The 22,386-nt window shown below is 43.1% G+C and overlaps 1 protein-coding gene across 1 annotated transcript; it reads left to right on the top strand.

Annotated features, from left to right (window-relative positions):
* Positions 1 to 794: 794 nt before the first annotated feature.
* Positions 795 to 21,798, top strand: jph1a (junctophilin 1a). The gene is made up of 6 exons (XM_066671095.1): positions 795 to 1,419; positions 3,246 to 3,990; positions 15,006 to 15,124; positions 19,671 to 20,317; positions 21,015 to 21,111; positions 21,502 to 21,798. The coding sequence occupies exons 1-5, from the start codon at positions 1,041 to 1,043 to the stop codon at positions 21,093 to 21,095; spliced, it is 1,971 nt and encodes a 656-aa protein (XP_066527192.1). The 5' UTR covers positions 795 to 1,040; the 3' UTR covers positions 21,096 to 21,111; positions 21,502 to 21,798.
* The last annotated feature ends 588 nt before the right edge of the window (positions 21,799 to 22,386 follow it).

Genomic DNA, 22,386 nt, shown 5'->3' with positions numbered 1-22,386 from the left:
TTTGACTTCAGGCTGGAATTATCCGGCTAAACCGAGTGACCCTGCAACATCCCAAAAAGAAAGCTCTGGAAACTTTAATAATGCTTACCACACACAAGAAAAGTCTTGATTCTGAGTGAGAAATGTTGGTTTTTCATAGATGTAGTGGTTAGCTTAGTTTAGTGTATGTTTTATTTATTCCGTTTTGCACTATGATCTTAGACTGGAGGGAAAAAATGATTACACAAACCACGATCCACACAAACAGATTATATAGCATTTAAAATCTTAATCAAACTGTAAAATTGGTCGTTTATGTTTATTTATGTTTTGACTTGTTTATTTTGAAAAAAAAACGATCCCTTCATAATAAAAGACTCTAAGAAATGGGCAAAGTCCACAAAGCAGAATTTTTCATTTACACAGTAAATTCACCAGTGTTAAACCAACACTGCTAGTGTAATAATTTAACACTCTCAGTGTTGAGTTAACACTAAGTGTTGACTTAACACTGGAGAATTTACTGTGTAGCCAGCTAACTTAAGCCCAATGTTGAGGAATCTCCCTTCTATTGCACTTTGTTTTGGTTTGGCTTTGTGTTATTTGTGAGACGTCCTGCTTTATGGAATGCGCCATGTTCAGTTAACAACATCTATGAAAGGTCGATGTGGGCGCGGCTTGAGCGCTTTTCTGACACTCCTGGTTGCTGTAGGTTGGCTGTGGGCGTGGCTACATTGCTGACGCGCCCTGAGTGGGCGTGGTCTCCCTCTTCGGAGCAGAGCTGCTCTCAGTGTGAGTGTGTGGTTAGGGCGAGGGTTACGTGGTCGGAGAGTGTGGCTGAAGTGTGTGTGTGTGCGCGTGCGTGTGTGTGTGTGTATGTGTGTGTGTGTTGGGGGCCAGCTGGTCGTGGCTCGTGCTGACCGAGCGTTCACACCTGTCCGCGCTCCCAGGCTCTCAGGTGTGCGCGTGAGTGTCTCTCCTCGGGAGAAGAGGAGGAGGAGGGGGGGCGTGTTTGGGTTTACGTGTTATTGTTTGTGTTTACGGGTTTGTTTTGCGGCTGAATGCCGGGCGGGCGCTTTGATTTCGCGGATGGCGGCTCGTACTGCGGCGGCTGGGAGCAGGGCAAAGCGCATGGGCACGGCGTGTGCACGGGCCCGCGCGGGCAGGGCGAGTTCTGTGGCGCGTGGAGCCACGGCTTCGAGATCGTGGGCGTGTACACGTGGCCCAGCGGGAACACGTACCGCGGATACTGGAGCCACGGAAAGCGCCACGGACTCGGGGTGGAGACTAAGGGCCACTGGATTTACCGCGGGGAGTGGAGCCACGGGCTCAAGGGCAGGTACGGCGTGCGCCACAGCGACGACTCACCTGCCAGGTACGACGGCACGTGGAGCAATGGGCTGCAGGACGGGTACGGAGTGGAGACTTACGCTGATGGAGGTATGTACAGCTGTTACACTTCTTCCACCTGTATGTCTCACCTAATACATCACGTCTGCAAATTGCACCTGTATATCACACTGGTACATCTCACCTGAAATAATACCAGTACCCCTCCCCTCTACATCACACAAGTGTATCTCACCTGAGATCACATCATTATATCTCACCTACAATCTCACCTGTAAGTTACACCTATACATCACACTGGTACATCTCACTTGATACATCACATCTCTATATCTCACCTATACATCTCACCTGTACAATACCCTGGTACATCTCATCCACACATCACACCTGTACATCTTACATGTATAATCACCTGTAGGTCCCACCTGTACACCATACCTGTATATCTTATCTGTACACATCACATGTACACATGTGCATACATACTTGTGCAAATGTGGATTGGCATATCTCAACTGTACTCCTCTAGAACACATCTTAACACCTGTACAACACCTGTACACATGCTCACCCATGCACCCTTTAACCTGAACACCTGCACACTAGGTCTAGAATATAGACACTTGTACATCTCTCCATTTGCTCATCTTATATCGACAGCTGCACAACACCTGTACAGTGGAAGAGCTGCTGCGCACTTGAATGAACTATGAATGAAGTGTGCACCTGAGCTTCACATCTGTACGTCTGTTACACCTGTACACCTAAACATCACACCTGGAGGCATATACATCTGAACATTTGTGGTCTTAAGGATGTGTACACTGTGTAGATCTGGGCAGATGGTACACACACACACACACACACACACACACACATATATATACCTGACGATCAACTCTACATTTACACACCGAAACACCTGTACAACACCTTTACACATCTGTTTACATCTGTGCACCTGCTTTTCTGACTTAATAGTGCTGAGACTGCAGTGATTTATGTTTCTTGATGGGAGTGTTAATGCAGGCTTCTGTTAAGAGATTAAAGCACTGTGAGGTCACACACACAGCACTGTGTGTGTGTGAACTTCAGAGAATATGCGACCTGTTCTAACACACATTTAGCACAGCCTTGCCTTTCTCTGACCCACTAATGGTGCTTTTATTTTCTTTTACTTTGAAGCTCACAATTTGAAAATCATGTGAGCATCATTTGAGGCCACCAACTCACACACTGTGAAACAAGACCCACCCAGTCAGTTTTCTGCGCGCTGCCTATATCTCAAAACATGGGATAAAACTTGCCGTTCTGTTTCTGCTCTGCTTCTGACGTCAAGTTGCAGAGATATTAGAATTTCCCCACCCCCTCATCTAAGTCTGTCCAATCACAGTGCTAGATACACGTTTATTTGAGAGCGCAAAAACGAGGTTAAACGGAGACATGCCGCTAAAATGATCTTCTTGCTTCTGCACACATTGTGCATTTGGTCAGCTTCACTGACCGCACAGGTGCACTTTCACTTTGATGTGGTGGTGGTGTGTTTAGTGTGTGTTGTGCTGGTACGAGTGGATCAGACACTGCAGTTACTGCTAGAGTTTTTAAACACCTCAGTGTCAGTGCTGTACTGAGAATAATCTACCAATCAAAAGCATCCAGACAAGTGTCCTGTGTCCACTGATGAAGGACTAGAGCATGAACAAGACTACCCTTGGTTTACAGTTTACAGACTTTAATGTTAAGGTGGCTTTAATGTTATGGTGGATCACAGTGTGTTTAAATAATTATACATAAGTTTAATATCAGAACATTGAACAGTTGCAGGTGCTGTTGGCTGTGGATTAATAATGTAATAAATATTTTATTACCAATAATCATTTTCTGCAATAATGCTGATTCTCTCTGTGTTTCAGGAACATATCAGGGTCAGTGGATGGGTGGGATGCGCCACGGTTATGGAGTCCGGCAGAGTGTTCCCTATGGAATGGCGACAGTGATCCGTTCTCCACTTCGGACCTCGCTGGCGTCACTTCGGAGCATCCAGAGCAACGGTGCAGTGATGCCGGACGCTGCAGCCACAGAGCAGCCCGTCAGCACACGCGGCGGATTCGTACTCAACTTCCAAAGTGACAGCGGCGAGACCAAAAAGAAGCCAGGTCTTTTCAGGAGAGGATCACTCTTCGGAAGCCTGCGTCAGCTCCGGAGGTCCGAGTCAAAGAGCTCTGTGTCCAGCAAGAGGAGTTCGGCCATGAGCCGCATCAGCTCCAGCGATGGGAACTCCACGGTGAGCTACGGAGACGGAGAGGCGGACGTCTTCCTCCCGGCTGAGGATAATGTAGACGCCACCACCACAGAGATGTATGCTGGAGAATGGAAGAACGACAAGCGCAGTGGCTTTGGAGTGAGCGAGAGATCCAACGGGATGAAGTTTGAAGGGGAGTGGCTTAACAACAAGCGCCACGGATACGGCTGCACGGTGTTCCCAGATGGAACCAGGGAGGAGGGCAAGTACAAAAACAACCTGCTGGTGCGCGGCATTCGAAAGCAGATCATCCCACTCAAAAATCCCAAAACCAAAGAGAAAGTGGAGCGCGCCGGGGAGGGAGCCCGGAGAGCCGCCGCCATCGCCCGCATGAAAGTGGAAATAGCCGTGTCCAGGTTGGTGTTGTTAAGAAGTTAGTGTTCTCCTTTGAGCGTGTTGAGCTGATGAACAGAGTCAGAGATTAGTGTTCTCCTCCGAGCGTGTTGAGCTGATGAACAGAGTCAGAAATTAGTGTTCTCCTCTGAGCGTGTTGAGCTGATGAACAGAGTCAGAGGTTAGTGTTCTCCTCTGAGCGTGTTGAGCTGATGAACAGAGTCAGAGGTTAGTGTTCTCCTCTGAGCGTGTTGAGCTGATGAACAGAGTCAGAGGTTAGTGTTCTCCTCTGAGCGTGTTGAGCTGATGAACAGAGTGATGTTGCATTAGATGCCATTTGAAAAGACACCGTAATGAGTATTTTACAAAAGATTTATGCAAATGTATTTGAATGTTTTGTACATAAATGTCACATTCAGTTGTAGAATTCAGATTTGATTTTGCCACACACAGCAGCTCTGCAGATTGTGTGAGGTTGTGCTTGTGCAGTTGTGTTAGCGTGGTTGTTTTTGTGCACTCGTGGCCATGTGATCCAGCGGTGTATCAGTTTCTGTTTTACTGCAGTTCTGCAGGTCTGTAAATAGTCGCAGTCACACATCGGACTCCTTTAGACTCACTGAGTCTGTTCAGAGCCTCTGCACTTAACAGAAATACAGTAAACCAAGCAGATCACACCATCAGGAGGGTTTAACTTGGCTAAGGGTGGGCAGTGCAGCTGATTTACAAATGCAAAATATAGAAATGCACAACACCGCTGCCACAAAACCTCTTATCTCTAAGAAGAGAAGAAAATATATGAGCTATTTTGAATGGAAGTTAATGTAGCAATCATTTTGGAGTGTTTCTATGAGTTCTTTTATCAGTGTGGCAGGAGATTTAACACAGTGTGAAGGGGAACTTGTTTGTTTTTCAAGTGATGTAATAAAAAATAAGGTTATAGTGATATCAGTTTTGCCCTTGACAAGTTTGTTTAACTAAGATTAATAAGTATTGATTAGAGAGAGCTGAAATTTACTGATATGTTCTTTTCAGTTTTGAGTGATTGGGCAGCGTGCGTGTGTGTGTGTGTGTGCAAGCGTGTGACTTTGTGTGTGTGTGCTGATAGTGGTAGGTGTGGTTGTTCCAGGACACACCCTACACACAGTGGAATTAATACACACACTGCTGCTTACAGAATCTTTAAAATAATTCAGTACCAGCCCACACATGTATGGTGATCTAGGCTCATGTGCAGCTGCCCCAGAGCTTCTCATTTCATTTTATGTTGTTATATAGAGGTTATATGCACAGTGTAAGCAATACATGCACCTAAAAGCAGCAGAAGTCACTCTGTGCATAGTGTGTCTATAACCCTTTGGATGTAGAGGGAATCTAAATTGTGTGTCTGATCAGTATTGTGACTACAAACATTATTCCAACTGATTTTTATTTTGGCCAAGAATTGTCACATTTTCAGATATGAAGCTTGAGGCTAGTCATGGTTATGATGTCATAATATGTCAGCGATCAATGGCTTCTAATTGGTTTAACTCATTTTCAAGTGTTGGAATTGGTTATAAATAGTGGCTTGAAGCTTGAATGCTGTCATTTATAGCAAAATGATGGTCATGGTTGTGATGTCACAACACCTTTTGCAACAGTATCGAAATTGTATTAAATAATTAAAATTAGAGGTCTTTTAAATGGATTTCTTCTTAAATTTAAATATCTTTCAACACTCAAGGACACATGCACTTCAGTATTTTGTGTGTGTGGTGGGGGTGGGGGCTAGGGGGTTTGCTATGGCTGTGACCTTAGATAGGTTATCCACACTAACACGCACACACACACACACACACACACACAGGCATTTATCCTGGTTGTGGGTGTGGCTGTGTGTTGGGAGAAGTGCAGAACTCACACTCACTCACGAAAGCAGTGAAATTAAAGTTGTGCTACATTTATAATGTATTTAATGTTTAATTTCTTCTCTGTAAAACCAAGCCCAGGTTAAAGAGTAAAGGACTGAGTTTTGTCTGAATTTTAACCTAATGCATTAACTTCAACTCCTGTTTTTACTTTCATTCATCCTTTCAGCTTCTTGAAGCTCTTCATCCTGAGCCAAGCTGGAATCACTGGGCACACTCACCCAGTCACTCACACACACACCTGTGGACAGTTTCACACACTCACCCAGTCACTCACACACTCACACCTGTGGACAGTTTCACACACTCACCCAGTCACTCACACACTCACACCTGTGGACACTTTCACACACTCACCCAGTCACTCACACACACACAACTTTGGACAGTTTCACACACTCACCCAGTCACTCACACACTCACACCTGTGGACAGTTCCACACACTCACCCAGTCACTCACACACACACCTGTGGACAGTTCCACACACTCACCCAGTCACTCACACACACACATGTGGACAGTTTCACACACTCACCCAGTCACTCCCGTACTAACACACACCTGTGGACAGTTTCACACACTCGCCCAGTCACTCTCACACACACACACACACACACATGTGGACAGTTTCACACACTCACCCAGTCCCTCACACACTCACACCTGTGGACACTTTCACACACTCACCCAGTCACTCACACACTCACACCTGTGGACAGTTTCACACACTCACCCATTCACCCAGTCACACACACACACACACACATGTGGACAGTTTCACACACTCACCCAGTCACTCCCGTACTAACACACACCTGTGGACAGTTTCACACACTCGCCCAGTCACTCTCATACACACACACACACACACATGTGGACAGTTTCACACACTCACCCAGTCACTCACAAACTCACAGCTGTGGACACTTTCACACACTCACCCAGTCACTCACACACACACACGCTTGTGGACAGTTTCACACACTCACCCAATCACACACACACTCACCCAGTCACTCACACACTCACACCTGTGGACAGTTTCACACACTCACCCAGTCACTCACATGCTCACACGTGTGGAAACTTTCACACACTCACCCAGTCACTCACATGCTCACACGTGTGGAAACTTTCACACACTCACCCAGTCACTTTGCTGCCTGATATTATATTGTATTAAAATTTAAAATTTTAAAATTAAAATTTATTGGTTGAATTGTGCCAATGTCATTTCCAATGTTTGTTTTTCTACCAGAATGAGAACTGTGGGCTGATATGGTGCTGATAGCTTTGCTTCCGTTGAGATGTAAACAGTGAAGGAGAGCTGAGAATCTAGAGAAACTCCTAGAGTCAGAGCAGTAGACAGTGGAGGTGAATGGAACCTGATGTCCTCCTCTGAAAGCTCCTCACAGAAAGCGAGGACAGAAACGGTGGGGGACACATGGCTGATGTCTGTCCATAGAGAAACACCAGCTTCTCCAAACCCTCTGGTACCCTCAAGGGATTATAGTCTGTACCTTTAATTGTACCGTATTCTATATAAATTGTAGATGTTAAAGTTGTGTCGATTTCATACGCCCCATTTCATCTTCAGGAATTATATTAATTAATTCATTCATTCACTATCTGTAAGCACTTATCCAGTTCAGGGTCGCGTTGGGTCCGGAGCCTACCCAGAATCACTGGGTGCAAGGCAGGAACACACCCTGTGGGGGGCGCCAGTAGGACTTATATTATGTTGTTTTATTCTCCACAGTTGTATAATGAAAGATTACACATATCCCTCTCTCCTTCTGGAGAAGAGAACGTAATGAACCTGTAATGAACACAACTGGACTTTAACACCACTGTTGTAAACACCATTGCTTTAAAGGTACATCACACTGTTTGTATCTTTAGTGACAATAATCTACCTGTACGATACTTGTGGTGATTAAACCCATGGTGGAGAGGAATTCAGAAACAAGGTGGAATTCAGAGGCTACTAGAAATTATTAGCTGTTTAATCCCTGTTTATTCTTTCACTCCTGTCTCTTTGTAAACACAGGTGTCAGGACAAATCAGTGGTCAGCCTCTATGTCACTGAGGTTGTTAATGCGAAAGGTTAAAGTATGTGTTTAAGGGCATGCTGGAAGTGGTCAGTGGTTCACACCAGGTCATGCTATATTGGTCACTGAGTTTAATCCATTTTCTTGTGAATAAATAGATAAATCAAGTCCACTGTACAGTAACTATGTAGTGTCACACTCTGTTATATCATGGGAAGGTAATTGTAGCTGTACTGATGTTCAGTAACATTACACTAACATTACACATTCAGGTACATTGCACTGTGCCTTTAATGACAATGATGTACCCATGCAGTACAGTACTGTTATTGTCTGAGCGTATACTACACTTCTACAGGTGACATTTATTAGAGGACAGTAATCAGACACAAGAGATTATGGTTTGTTTACTTTATTATATTTTGGATCCTCCCACAGAAACTGGACCATGGCCAAGCGACATACAAACATTATCATGTAAACTAATGTGCTGCTTTGTGTAGGTCTATGTTAGCGCACACAGGTGTTTTGTGTAGCTCTGTGTTAGTGCTTAGCATTAAGCATGGTGATCTTGTAGGCATCTGTTCCACTGTGTCATATATTGGTGCATGCTTTTGTGTGGAGATTAATAGAAGCTGTGTGGGAACAACTTAATGTTTAAATAATCAGTGTAAACATAAGAAAGACTAACAAAAGACTAGAAATGTCCACCAACAAAAACATCTGGACAAGAGGGGCTCTGATGAAGGGATAGGGTCTCTAACCGCACCAGATTGAGATAAAGTGGCTGATAAAGTTTAAGATAAAGTGACCAGGGCTTGTAAAGTCATAAAAATAAAGGCTAAATGGGATTAGATTAGTTTAATGCATTAACTTGATCAATAAATGGATCAGAACATTTACTGAGCCAGTGGAGGACCTTCTGATTATCAATGAAACTCAACAGCTCTTCACCTCCCTCATCGTCACTCGCCCACAGCGCACTTCAGTGCTGGCCATTCATCACACAAAGACTTGAGTGGAGGATGAGTGTGTTCAGCTTTCTCTCTCTCTCTCTCTCTCTCTCTCTCTCTCTCTCTCTCTCTCTCTCTCTGTGTGTGTGTCAGCAATCTCTTCTCAGTGACTAAATAAGGGCCGATGGGGGTCAGTTGTTCAGCGCTGGACAGAAATACACAGCGCTGCGGTGTGTATGTGTGTTTGTGTGTGTCTGTGTGTGTGTGTTTGTGTGTGTCTGTCTCTAAGTGACTCAGAGAGAGTTTTAACAGAGAGAGTGTGTGCATTAACAGGTTAGCAGGTGGGGGCTGGAGGTTATGAATGAACAGCTACTATCAGGTGTGTGTGTGAATACTTCTGCGGTGATCACACTGTAAGCACTGAAAATAAACACTGACACACACACTCATACACACATGTACACACACACTTGTAATCCCTGAACTTCTCATCTGACTCACAAAAGTGCAGCTCACAATAGATAAAGTATTGAACTGCTTTGTTGTCCCTGAATGAACCAGGTGATGTACCACAGGGCTCTGTAATTCTGTGACTCTAGGAACTTAAGGCCCCATGAATCTGTCACTCACTCACTCTATGATGTTATCCTTCTGTGATTCTACAACTCCAGAAGCATATGATTCTGTGACTGTGACTCTACAACTACATGACTTTGTAGTTCTATGTGACCATATGATTCTGACTCTGTGTCACTACTAGACAGTGACTCTCTGAATCAATGAGTGAATTTCTAGTGGTGCTTTTCCATTACATGGTTCTTTCTCGACTAGACTCTGCTTGGCTTTTCTGCTGCTTTGTCAGGTAGATTTGGTCTTGGAACCTAGTCCCTGCTCTCTTCTAGTTCGGTGTGAGTCGAGTGGGGACTAAACCGTGGCGTGTAAACCTTGCAGAGCGCTGACTGTCCAGAGAGAGTCGTCATTCTACGCCACGCAACACAGACGTTCAGCACCAACACTCCGTCTGTAAAATCTCCAGCTGCAGCAGAGATCACGTTTGTTTTTATCCGACTCACGACGACAGCTCGTAAAATTACGCCGTGGTCTTTTGAAGAAGTTCAAACACTCCTTGGATCGGTGGCCGACAAAAGAATCCAGCGAGAGCTGGATGCTGCAACAAGGAAGGAACAAACCCTACTGATCTGTCTGAACTGATGACGGAGCTGTGTTCAGTCCCAAACAACTACAACACGCCAATACACCATGAGTAAACACCACTTAACATTACTGCTACCGTTGTTGTGCTTTCTAAAGCCCTCTGTTCCTGTTTTGAGGTGACACCAGATACATCTGGAAAACCGACCGGTGACCAAACAGAATAGAGTTGAGTAGAGTAGGTACCATGCCGTGGAAAAGCGCCATATGACTCTGTGACTCTGACTGTATGGCATTGATACTGTGCTGAGTGTGCTGTACTGTACAGAAATATTACACAGCACACTTCAGAGTCATGAAGATATCATCTGCTCTGGAGCTCTATGAATAGCTCTGAGATTACAGCTCTGAAGTTCATCACTGCACCAGGAATTCAGACCAACACAGAGCAGAAAGGTTAATAAAGAGCTGATGGACAGAGCAGAGGTCTCCTGTTGAAGATAGGAGACAGTCACATTGGTGAATGACCCTCAGTGTGCTTTCCTAATTACAGAAAGCTTCAGTCATCACCACTAACCTAGACAGTGTTATTACAACCAAAACATTATGGAATACATCTTTCTATTGAAATGTTAATTAATATTATGCAGAGTTTATGTAGTTTATGTTACCTACATGGAAATTTTACAAAATGCTTTATATTTGCTTATTTGTTGATTAGTTATGAAATATGAAGGACATGGTGTGAAAAATGTAATTTTATCAAAGTTCCAGCACAAATGCAGATTGTTTGGAAAACTACATCCAGGTAATAGTGGCTGTCTCGTAATGGTCATATCTTCACTGTCTCAACTTTTGCAGAAGAAAACCTCAGATTTCTAAAATGTTAAGGTTACAACAGATGGAAGAGACACTCTTACCTTTTACTTCACACTAAGGCAGGAATTATTCATCCCTGATCAATCTGGACTGTTTCTCTTCCCAATATTTGATACAAAAACTTATAAAATTAGTATGGAGATACGTGGTTAAGTCTCAGTGGTATATGTGACTGTACTGACTTGGACTTGTTGTTAACACTCAGCCAGATGAAATGGCCAAATGCCAGACCGAGTGCTAGAACGTTGCCATGGTGATTGTTCCCTTCGTCTTCAGCTTTTTCCACATTAGAGAAGAAAGTGAGAGAGAATGTGTGTGTGTGTGTGTGTGTGCATGTGTCTGTGTGTGAGAGAGAGAGAGAGAGAGAGAGAGAGAGACTTGTTGACTTTGTAGTGTGTTAAATTTGCCACGTTTTCCACAGACATATTCAGTCAGTTGAGACGAGTTTAGCGTTTGAGGAGTGTGTTTTTATTTTCCAGTTTGCATTTTAGTTCAGTTTGCATTTTAATTCTGTTTGAGTTTTAGTTCAGTTTGTGTTTTAATTCAGTGTGAGTTTTAGTTCAGTTTGAGTTTTAATTCAGTGTGAGTTTTAGTTCAGTTTGAGTTTTAATTCAGTTTGAATTTTAGTTCCGTTTGTGTTTTAATTCAGTTTGAGTTTTAGTTCAGTTTGTGTTTTAATTCAGTTTGAGTTTTAATTCAGTTTGAGTTTTAGTTCAGTGTGAGTTTTAGTTCAGTTTGAGTTTTAGGTTCAGTTTGAGTTTTAATTCTGTTTGAGTTTTAGTTCAGTTTGTGTTTTAATTCAGTTTGAGTTTTAATTCAGTTTGTGTTTTCATTCAGTTTGAGTTTTAGTTCAGTTTGAGTTTTATTTCAGTTTGTGTTTTAATTCAATTTGAGTTTTAGTTCAGTTTGGGTTTTAATTCCATTTGTGTTTTAATTCAGTTTGTGTTTTAATTCAGTTTGAGTTTTAGTTCAGTTTGAGTTTTAGTTCAGTTTGTGTTTTAGTTCAGTTTGTGTTTTAATTCAGTTTGAGTTTTAGTTCAGTTTGTTTTTTAATTCAGTTTGAGTTTTAGTTCCGTTTGAGTTTTAATTCTTTTTAACTTTTAGTTCAGTTTGAGTTTTAATTCTTTTTGAGTTTTAGTTCAGTTTGTGTTTTAATTCAGTTTGTGTTTGAGTTCAGTTTGATCTGCCGATTACTCATTACCTCCAGTGTCTGGGATAATGGTCTCACTGGGGCCGGTTGGACCTCACAAACCAAGCTCACTGTTGGCTACTTTGACTGAGCTCCTATAGTCTGTGATTCATGCAAAAAATGTGAATTTTCTCACATCATTTATGTGCACACACATTTCTGGAATAAAATTGTATACAAAGAGTGAGAAGCTTAGGTTTATATGTGTCTCCTTTGAAGAACAAAAGCACAGAGTCTTTACTGTCTAATATGGCCTGTGCTGAGTGGTGTCTTAGTTGTTGACTGTTTGTGATTGTCAGGGTGTTGCTCTGATAATGATTTCGCAGGACATCTTTAATGTGTGAGAGATTATAAAGAAAACACAACCTGCGTGCCACATTAATCCATTTACATTTACAGCAATATAATCCAGAGGGACCCCCACTCTCTCTCTCTCACCTCACACTCTCCCTTTTCTCTCACTCTCTCCTCAGACCCTGTCTCCTCTCTCTCTCTCTCTCTCTCTCTCTCTCTCTGTCTTCCTCTGTCTGATTATTATGTGTGTTCAGAATTTAAACCAACAGATCAATAAAAGCATGTAGATTACTTATGGTTTATATAAGTATATAATATATATACATATATATATATATATATATATATATATATATATATATATATATATATATAATTATATAATATAGTATACTAATATTATTTTTATCAGTAGTAGTTGTATTAGTACTAGTAGCAGTAGTCACATTAGTCATGCTAATACTGTTGTTATTTGTAATATTATTATCATTATTATTATATATTTGGACATGCTGATTCGTCGTCTGCACGGCTTTAACAGTTTAACACCATCCACTCCGGCGCCGTCCGAGTAAATACGGAACCAGACGAAAATACCAGACTGTGTCCGGCATCTGTTCCGGACTCTCGCGCTTTTTAAAACACGGAGAAATCATTTAACACCTCACACGCACTCCGCTCCAGAAATATCTCTCTGAGGAAGTCATAAGCTCGTAAAAACACACAAACAGCCCTCAGGTAGATCTGTGTGGAGCTGCGGGTGAGGACTGGCTTGGGAGTGGAGACTTAACTGCAGTGATTTGTTTTTAAATTATAATGAATTATTTAAATTAATGATCAAATGAATTATAATCAGAGATGAGTAAGGTTTAAGCTCTATTTGGCCCCAACTGAACCTCTTTACTCTTTATGTTGTGTATAAACCCTGTATAAATCACTGAAATAAAATAGGACTCTCTGGAACAGCTGCATATGAGTAAAAAGGTCACCGTGCTTAATGCCAAGGAATGGCTAGAGGGATAGAAAAGCCTCCCTGCATTGAGCTAGGGAGTGATGGAGCTCCTTTGGTGACCCATCGCTAGACGATTTTGTTAGTTTGTTTTTCTGATGCTGTGTTGTGTAACTGATGTGACCTGGGACTTTCTGAGAGGGAAAGAGAGTAAAATCTGTCTAATGCTGGAACATTGGGAAGATCAGAAATGTTTGTGTGTGTGTGTGTGTGTCTGTGTGTGTCTGTGCGCACGTGGGGGATTTTAGAAGCAGGTCACTGTGGCTGTTGCATATAAGCATAATGTGTGTCCTTAAAGGTGCCCAGAGGCTAATAATTAAAACAAAACAACAACAACAATAAGAATAATTTGAATAATTTATTATTTCCATATTTTTTTGAAGTACATTCAATTACATAATTGAAATACATTTAAAAGCTGTTTTTTCAGTGCACAGTGTGAATGATGATATCAACATTAGTGTAGAATAAAAGGTGATTGATGTTCAGGGTCGTCACCAGAAATGTTTAGGGTGCCATTTGGATTTAACTACAACATCAAACAGTCCCATTTGGCACACAGAGAAACACAGAACAGACCCATGAGGGAAATACATGAGCTGGGGTCACTGCCCGCAAATGCACCCCTTAGCCCCAATGTGTGTGTGTGTGTGTGTGTGTGTGTGTGTGTGTGTGTGTGTGGTGGGGTGGGTCAGTGTCTGGATTAAGTTCTTTGTTGAATCTCCTCCTCTCCATTTTTAAAAGCGGGATTTGACAAAAATCACAGAGTCAGTGCCCAGAGTGACCTCTTACACACACACACACACACACACACACACACACACATACACACACATATATACACACACACAACACTATCCCCTCCTCCCCAACTATGACCAAATTTAGGCCATGTCATATTTAATGCCAATTCAAACTCATTTAAGTGACCTAGTCACTGTGCCACCATTTAACTACTCTCTCTCTCTCTCTCTCTCTCTCTCTCTCTCTCTCTCTCTCTCTCTCTCTCTCTCTCTCTCTCTCTCTCTCACACACACACACACACACACACACATGCACACACACTTACATTTTGCTAAACAGAATCGTATGCATTGTTCAAGACTTACAGAGATAAAAGCTGTTCCAAATATTCTTCAAAATTCATCACATTCCTTCACCTCTAAAAATTCAGTCAATACGATGTAGACACAGTGCCGTGGAGTGTTCAGGTGTGAGTGAATTGATGAAATATATAAAATATAATCAGATATTTTAGCCCGGTGTCTCCCACCGTTTACTGTCCTCACTTCCTGTGAGGAGCTGTTAGAGGACAACGTCAGGTTCCATTCACCTCCACTGTCCACTGCTCTGACTCTAGGAGTTTCTCTAGATTCTCAGCTCTCCTTCACTGTTTACGTCTCAACGGAAGCAAAGCTATCAGCACCATATCAGCCCACAGTTCTCATTCTGGTAGAAAAACAAACATTGACAATGACATTGGCACAATTCGACCAATAAATATTTTAATAAAATATAATATCAGGCAGCAGAATGACTGGGATATGAAGAAATGTGTTATGAAGAACGGTGTTTATGATGCACTGTGTTTTTGTTTTCCAGGACGACTCATGCCCGTGTGAAGAGTGAAGGTGCAGATCTGGCTGCAGTTGCTGCTGATAATGAATCAGAATTGGCCAGAGCAGTGGCCAGTGAACTGTCCCCCAGCTTCCTCCAACCAGGTACACACAAACACACACACACACACACATGCAGAGACTTTACATTTGCCCCATCCCCTTGTCACAGCACTGGGCCCGCATTTTTGTGAGAGCGCAAAGGGGAGCATAACCGACACAACAGGCGCAGAGAAGTAAGAGCACTGAGTAAAAACAGAGAAGAAAGAGAACAGAGCAAAAATGGCTAGCACGCTTGAGTCGAGGTGAACAACAAGCGGCTCATTATCATTTAAAGGAACAGGTGCTGAAAGCGGGCGTTCTGAACAGGGCTGATTACACAGGGAGAGAACACTGCTGTGGGGATTGTGGGGTTTTATTAAGAACCAGAACTGTTTCTTTTGGAAAAACAGGTATAAGACACACCCTTTAACAAAGTCAAAAAAGGATTTTGTGTGATTAAGTGTTGCATAAATTGCATTCAGTATGTTGCATTCATATGTATTTATACAACATATTGGTACAGAGGGTAAATTCACAGTTAGTTGATTCTCTGTCCAGGCGGAGGGACACGGTGTAGCCCTGTGTCATGTTTACACTGCAGATCACTGACGCTTGGTCTGGCAGAAGGAGTGATGTAGTGCTGCTGAACCTGTTCCACATTGTAATGAAATCATTCTTGGGGGGGTCTAAGTTTGAATCTGACCCAGATCTTACACATTTATTATCCTAGTAATCATTTCACAGATCAAACTGACCCCCACCCCACTCTAAAACAAGCACGAGGAGCCCTTCTCAGGATAGAGCAGAGCCATAAGAGTCAGTTCTCTTTAAATACCTGCCATTCTCATCCCTCATACACACACACACACAGCTGTAGGTCGAAGGAATTCTCTTTAAATTGGATGGCATACAGTGCTGTGCAAAAGTCTTGGGTATCTAAGATCATTATTATTATTATTATTATTTAAACAAATTTCTGGATAAATAACTCTCACTGCTGAGATAAACAGCTTTTTAAATCTCATTTTCTCAGGTGTCACATTACTGTAGATCCCAAAGCAAGCTGAAAATGCAAACCCACACATTTCAGCCTATAACTCTAATTCTATTACAGCTCATTCATTGAAACACAGTCCTCGTGTAGCCTTAAAGTCATATAGATACATATAGGTTCATCCGTTGGTGTCTGAATTTTCATCTTTAAACGTAGTGAATGATTTTACAGCTTCACATTTATTTAAAACCAGGGAAGGTCTGAGATTCTTCGAATTAAACAGAGATAGATTTAAATGTTTATTGTGGTTATACTTGATCTGGAGGACAGGAGCCGGTCGTATATCTGTCCGCCGTGTCCTAAACCCTAACAGGTGCACAGAGGCTGAGAGGTCATGATCATGGGGCTTGACCTCTTACTGATGAGGGGTAACTCAATACCTGCTCCAGTGACGCTGAAGGCTGCTGAATGGTCACCGAGGCCAGGGAGTTTGTTTGTGTGTGGGGAGAGGGACGCTGTGAATTTCACATGGCTTTTATCTTTTTATTCTTTTTCTGAACAGTAGTTCTGAATGTTTGAATCTTCGTTGCCTCTTTATCTTCTCTGGTTATAACCCTAGCTTCAAAATCACTGTGATGCTCCAGTGAGCAGTAATAGGGAGGATATTGCCCCTGTCGTTTGTACTCTCAGCTCAGCACTGCAGATACTGCACTCTGTAACCACAGCCCAACCCGTCCTTCCCCTCCACTTTAATTTCAGGACAGTGCTGTGAAAATTAATACATATAAGAAAAACACTTTGTAATGTGTTTTATTGTTCTATATCATATTTATTTTATTTTAAATTCTACAGGATGTCAAATCCTCCGAGTATTTTTATGTTTTGCTGGCATTAGCCTCTGAGAGTGCTGTAAAGGTTTTCGTGGTGCAGCCGTTTTTGTTTGAACTGTTTATTCACACGCTGTTGGTTTTGTGCTGTTGTGAATAGCCACTGAAACTGGTTTGTAACGTAATGATGTAACACGAGAGAGCGGCTATTCAGCTCTGTTTCTATGACAACACTGAAGCTCTGTGTTGGAGCTGTAGGAACACAAAGCTCGGAGAGACGTTTCCAGGAAACAGCGTAACTCGATTCACAACTTCAGGCATAATAATATAACAACCATCAGACATAACGAGGACAAGATCAAAGCATACATCAGCCATAACGTCTCCTCCATCTACAAACCCTCTCCACTTTTCATTTCCTTCATTTCCACTCAAAACAACAACAAAAACGACAAAGATGAGATATAATACAGTCCACCTGCAGGAGGAAGACGTATACAGAAGCAGATCTGAACACATCCACAGCTCTGTGTCCTTTCTTCCTCTGTGAGAACAGCCCAATGCTGTGGGTCTGAAAGGATGTGCGTGTGAAGAGAAGAAGAAACATTGCGAAAAAATTGATTAAGGGCACAAACACACACACATATACACACAGCAGTGTGAAGCCACCGTGACCACTGGGAGCAGTTTGGGGTTACGTGCCTTGCTTAAAGACATTTCAATGGCAGCCCATCATTTGTACTTCTCAGCTTTGTAGCCTAAAATAAAATAACACAAAACATCCACGTGTCTAATGGACACCTCATTTACTGCAGGTCACCTTCGGCCTGGGTACAGGAGTGACCTTCCCGTCTGAGGTGGTTAATAAAGGGTTAAAAGAGGGTTTCTAGAGTGACGTTAATGAAGCTCTGTGTGAAGTGAACGACTCCCAAATTGGAAGCTAATGAAGACATAGCTGGAATGATCTGGAGCTGAAGGCTGAGCAGCTCTGAATCACCGCAGCTGTCCACTTCATCACTCACAGCCTCCAGTACATAACCACCAACCGCCCTGAAATCCCCCCTAACCCCCCCGACAAAATATCCCCAGTGCAAGGTGCATAGAGAGCAGGTTGTGTTCTATGTCCAGCTCTCCTTAAACACACACACACAGGTGTATGTAACTTAAATACACAGCACACACTCATAAAACTTGACTATGAGCTCCATAAACACATCACGTCTCCCCCCTGTCTAGCGTTAGGCTGCTCATTATTGCTTTAGCAGCGTTTTGAAAAGAAGTGTTGGGCCCCCCACCACCCTCCAGAAGCTGGGGGCCACCATGTGTGATCAGGGGAGAATCACTGATGTGGGAAACAGGCGACGACAATAAGAGTATGAAGTTGTTGTGGGACGTTATGAACAGATAAAGAGGTGGATTTAATGTGAAATATTACACTTTGTGTTTCGGCCTCATTAATTTTAAACAGATCTTGAGTTCAACCTGCTTTAATGAAGGAACAGATGCATAAACATAACGCTGAAAACACCATATTCACCCCCTCAGAGGCCTCAAAGCTCCAGTTATAGTCTCATATTCTCAGATAAAGTGTAATCCCATTGACCACAGGGCGTGTTTAATGGAGCAGAAATATGACGAGCATCATCGTCCAGCTGCCATCTGCGGATAAAACAATAGAAGTGGGTAGTTGTTGTTATAAAGCTGTTAAAACACATCTCCCTCAGAGACAGGAGATTTATTAGAGTCAGAGATTCACCCCAATCATGACTTTGTGAGTGACTGGGTGAGTGTGTGAATTGGCTTGTGTGTGTGTGTGTGTGTGTGTGTGCACCCAGTGATTTCGGGTAGGCTCTGGATCCGCTGCAGCCCACTGCGTACAGAAGATGAATTACTGACATCTTAAAGTAATATCTTAAAGTAATAAACATCCAGATTTTTTTTTCTTCAATGTCGTTTGACTCTGAAGTGTGCTTCAGGTCTCGGTTCTGAAGTGTAGTCCCTGATTCCTGCAGTGTTTGTTCTAATTTGTGTTTTTAGGAGAGAAACCTCAGCTGAGAAATCTTCACGGTTGTTAATGCAGCTGTTGGTTGTGTCATCTTTTGCCTGTCATTGCCTTCATCTCTGTTTAATCCCACAACTCAGAGCAGTGTGTCAGAGTACATCCCGAGATGAGTTAGGAACACTGTGAACTGGGTGGACAGGGTTGTATTTCATTTAAAGCTACAAGCAGTCATTTACGGAGGAGGGTTTCATTAATCAGATCTGGATCAGCTTGATCTTTTATTATTCTGAGCCAAACACATCAGTGTAGAATTTTATTAAAGTAACAGTAAGTCATATTTTTACCTTACATTTCCAGCTTCAAATTCATTGTGATGCTCCACTGAGCTGTAATAATGAGAACAGAGCCTCAGTTGTTGCTACTCCAGCATCAGCACTGCAGAAACTGCACTATGTAACGTTTAGAGTACCCCTTGATTTCAGGGCAGTGGTGTGAAAATTAATTACACTCTACAAAACTCGACAGTAGTGCGGTCTGTGTCGACGCCTAATTATATTTCTGCAGAAGTGCACATCAGACTACGGCGTAGATTCAACGCAGACGTATAAATTGGCCGTAGGAGTGTCAGAACTGATCGCCCAGGTGACCTCACTTATGTGTACATGAAGGCTGAGTGCCGTAACATGGCATCAGAAGAGCGGTTGTTGGTATGTTTAAATTGTTGGACCTTGTGAAATGAACGCTCCCCTGTACTTTCTGACGGTGTACTGTCATCTCCTCTCTCAGGGCTGGAGTACATGAAGCAGAAGCTGAGCGAGCCAGTGGAGGAGATTAGCGAGGCCCCAGCGCCGGAAGAGAAGAAGAAAGAGAGCGGAAGCCCCTTTTATCGAAGGGGCACAACTCCATCCCACTCTCCGGCTCGGAGCTCCACTCCATCCCCTCGGTCGGCTCAGAAACAGAAGAGTCAGCAGGTCAACAGCAGCGGCAGCCGAAAGATCAGCAAAGATAACACGGCCACGGGCCGAAAAATCAGCAAAGAGGAACACGCCTCCATCGTGACACAGATCAGCAAAATCCCAGCTCAAGCTTCAGCGAAAGCCCAAGACGTCCCCCCTCCGAAGCCTCCCAAAGCTTACGCACCAGCGCCCAACCCAGTGAGCACCGGGAATGGCCAGCTGCACAGCGCCTACCACAGCTACCTGGTAAAACCCATTGTTATGATCCCTCCCCCTGAGGAGCCGGAAGACGAGGAACCCGAAATGACTCAGTCCAGCCTCGCCAGAATGCCCCCACTCACACCCAAACTCTTCAGGACCCCCACTCCCAAAGCAGAGCCCAAGCTCAGGAAACAGGAGTCTGTGAAACCAAAGAGCCTCGCGGAAACCAAGAAAGCCAGCATGGAGGTCGCTAATGAAGCACTGGAAGAAGAAACGGTGAGCGCTGCTTCTTTCTCTCCTGTAGAAAAACTACAGACGTAGCAAATTCATTCTGTAATGTACCTACAAGACCTGTCATGACTTTATAAGAATATCTCTGTGACAGAAATGGAGAAATGCACTGCATGGTACCTACCCTACTCAACAGTACTGGTTTGTTGGTGGTAACGTTAAGCGGTGTTTACTCATGGTGTATTGGCGTGTTGTTGTTGTTGTAGTTGTTTGGGACTGAACACAGCTCCGTCATCAGTTCAGACAGATCAGTAGAGTTTGTTCCTTCCTCGTTGCAGTGTCCAGCTCTCGCTGGATTTTTTCGTCAGCCACCGATCCAAGGAGCGTTTGAACCTCTTCAAAAGACCACGGCATAATTTTATGAGCTGCCGTCGTGAGTTGAATAAAAACAATCATGATCTCTGCTGCAGCTGGAGATTTTACAGATGGAGAGAGAGTCGCTCTACAAGGTTTACACACCACAGTTTAGTCCCTACTCGGCTCGCTCTGGACCACGAGAGAACAACCACTAAAAAAAGAACCCACTTCCAGAACCAGGACCAGATTTACCTAATGGAGAAGCAGAAAAGACAAGTCGAGTGAAATAGAGTAGGGACCATGCAGTAGAAAAGCATTATTTGTTGAGTTATGGTGTAATTATTTTTGTAATGTGTCTAATGACTCACATAACTCTACATTTCAGGGTCCGAACTCGGTTTTAGTCGCGATGGTGATGCTTTTGAATATCGGACTGGCGATAATTTTTGTCCATTTTCTGACATGATGAAGAGACGCCTCAGGTAAGATATTATAACATATCTGATTATTGTATACACTGCAATGTTTCTGATTGATTATTCACCAATCAACCATAACATTAAAATTGTTGAATATGGTCTCTACACTCAGTACATTTTCAGCTCCATTGATCGTACAGGACACTCTGTAGTTCTACAATTACACATTGTAGCCCATCAGGTGTTCTGCATAATTTTTTGCCTCATTTCACCCAGTTCTTCAATAATCAAGACCCCCTTTGGACCCCCACAGAGGGTGGGGTATGCAGAGCAACATATGTACTGCATTCTGTAGTCCTGTGTAGTCAGTGGAGACGACCCATGGACAGTGAGTGAGGAAAGGAGGTGATTGTAATGTTATGGCTGATCTGTGTACATGATTGGATTCCTCAGATGTGGAACTAACGCAGTGTCACTGGCCTTTGTGGAAATAAAATGGGGGCGCCAAGCAGATGGGCAATAAACCCAGCGTATGGAAAGAATGTGAGGTCTTTTTGGAGGAGGACGAGCCCACTGTGAAGAGAAAAGTAGCCACAGATGAAGAAAGAGAAGGAAGGTTTGAGAGAGGACAAGTGAAACCTGCTGCTGTGGCGAGCGCCGTGCCTCTCTGTGGTGGAAATGTGGGAGAAGAATTTTAAGTGTGATGAGCACAAGCAGCTGGGGCTCTCTCTCTCACTCTGTCTCTCTCTCTCTCTCTCTCTCTCTCTCTCTGTCTCTCTCTCTCTCTCTGTCTCTCTCTCTCTCTCTCTCTCTCTCTGAGTGTGTGTGTGTGTGTGTGTGTGTGTGTGTGGAAATAAGTGCTTAGTTCCAGAGGAATCTATCCAGGGAACTCACACAAACACAAAGCACCAGAGGCAGAAAGTAATTACATTCACTCAAGCAGATGTACTTCAGTGCCACTTTGATACACTTGTACTTTCTGGAGTATTTCCACAACAATATCACCTCGGTGCGCACACACACACACACACACACACACTCACACACAAACACTTTAACACTTTTCACACTTTAATCCCCTTCTGTTCTCTTTTCTTTTCTGTGTGTCTCTTTTTCTCGGTGTTTGTTTTTATCCTCCGTCAGTCGTAGTGAGTTATTTAAATTGAAGCAGGAGCTCAGTCTGCAGAACTACTGTTCAGAAGTTTGGAATCAATCATATTTTAATTAAAGTTAATATAAAGAGGTTTTATTCTACGTGCATCATGACATTTTCGACACAAGATGAAGAGCAGCTGCTGTGTTCAGACACAGAAAAGTAAAACTTGGCTTTAAATAATG

This window comes from Hoplias malabaricus, chromosome 1 (genome assembly GCF_029633855.1).
Source record: "Hoplias malabaricus isolate fHopMal1 chromosome 1, fHopMal1.hap1, whole genome shotgun sequence".
Lineage (NCBI taxonomy): Eukaryota > Metazoa > Chordata > Actinopteri > Characiformes > Erythrinidae > Hoplias > Hoplias malabaricus.
This window is presented reverse-complemented; position numbering and strand designations above follow the sequence as displayed.

Bases quoted from the DNA above. Each gene is read 5' to 3' on its own strand.
- jph1a (XM_066671095.1), top strand. From the start codon at position 1,041: ATGCCGGGCGGGCGCTTTGATTTCGCGGATGGCGGCTCGTACTGCGGC. The intron at 3,991-15,005 runs GTTGGTGTTGTT...TTTGTTTTCCAG, and splicing joins GTGGAAATAGCCGTGTCCAG to GACGACTCATGCCCGTGTGA. The intron at 20,318-21,014 runs GTGAGCGCTGCT...TCTACATTTCAG, and splicing joins AAGCACTGGAAGAAGAAACG to GGTCCGAACTCGGTTTTAGT.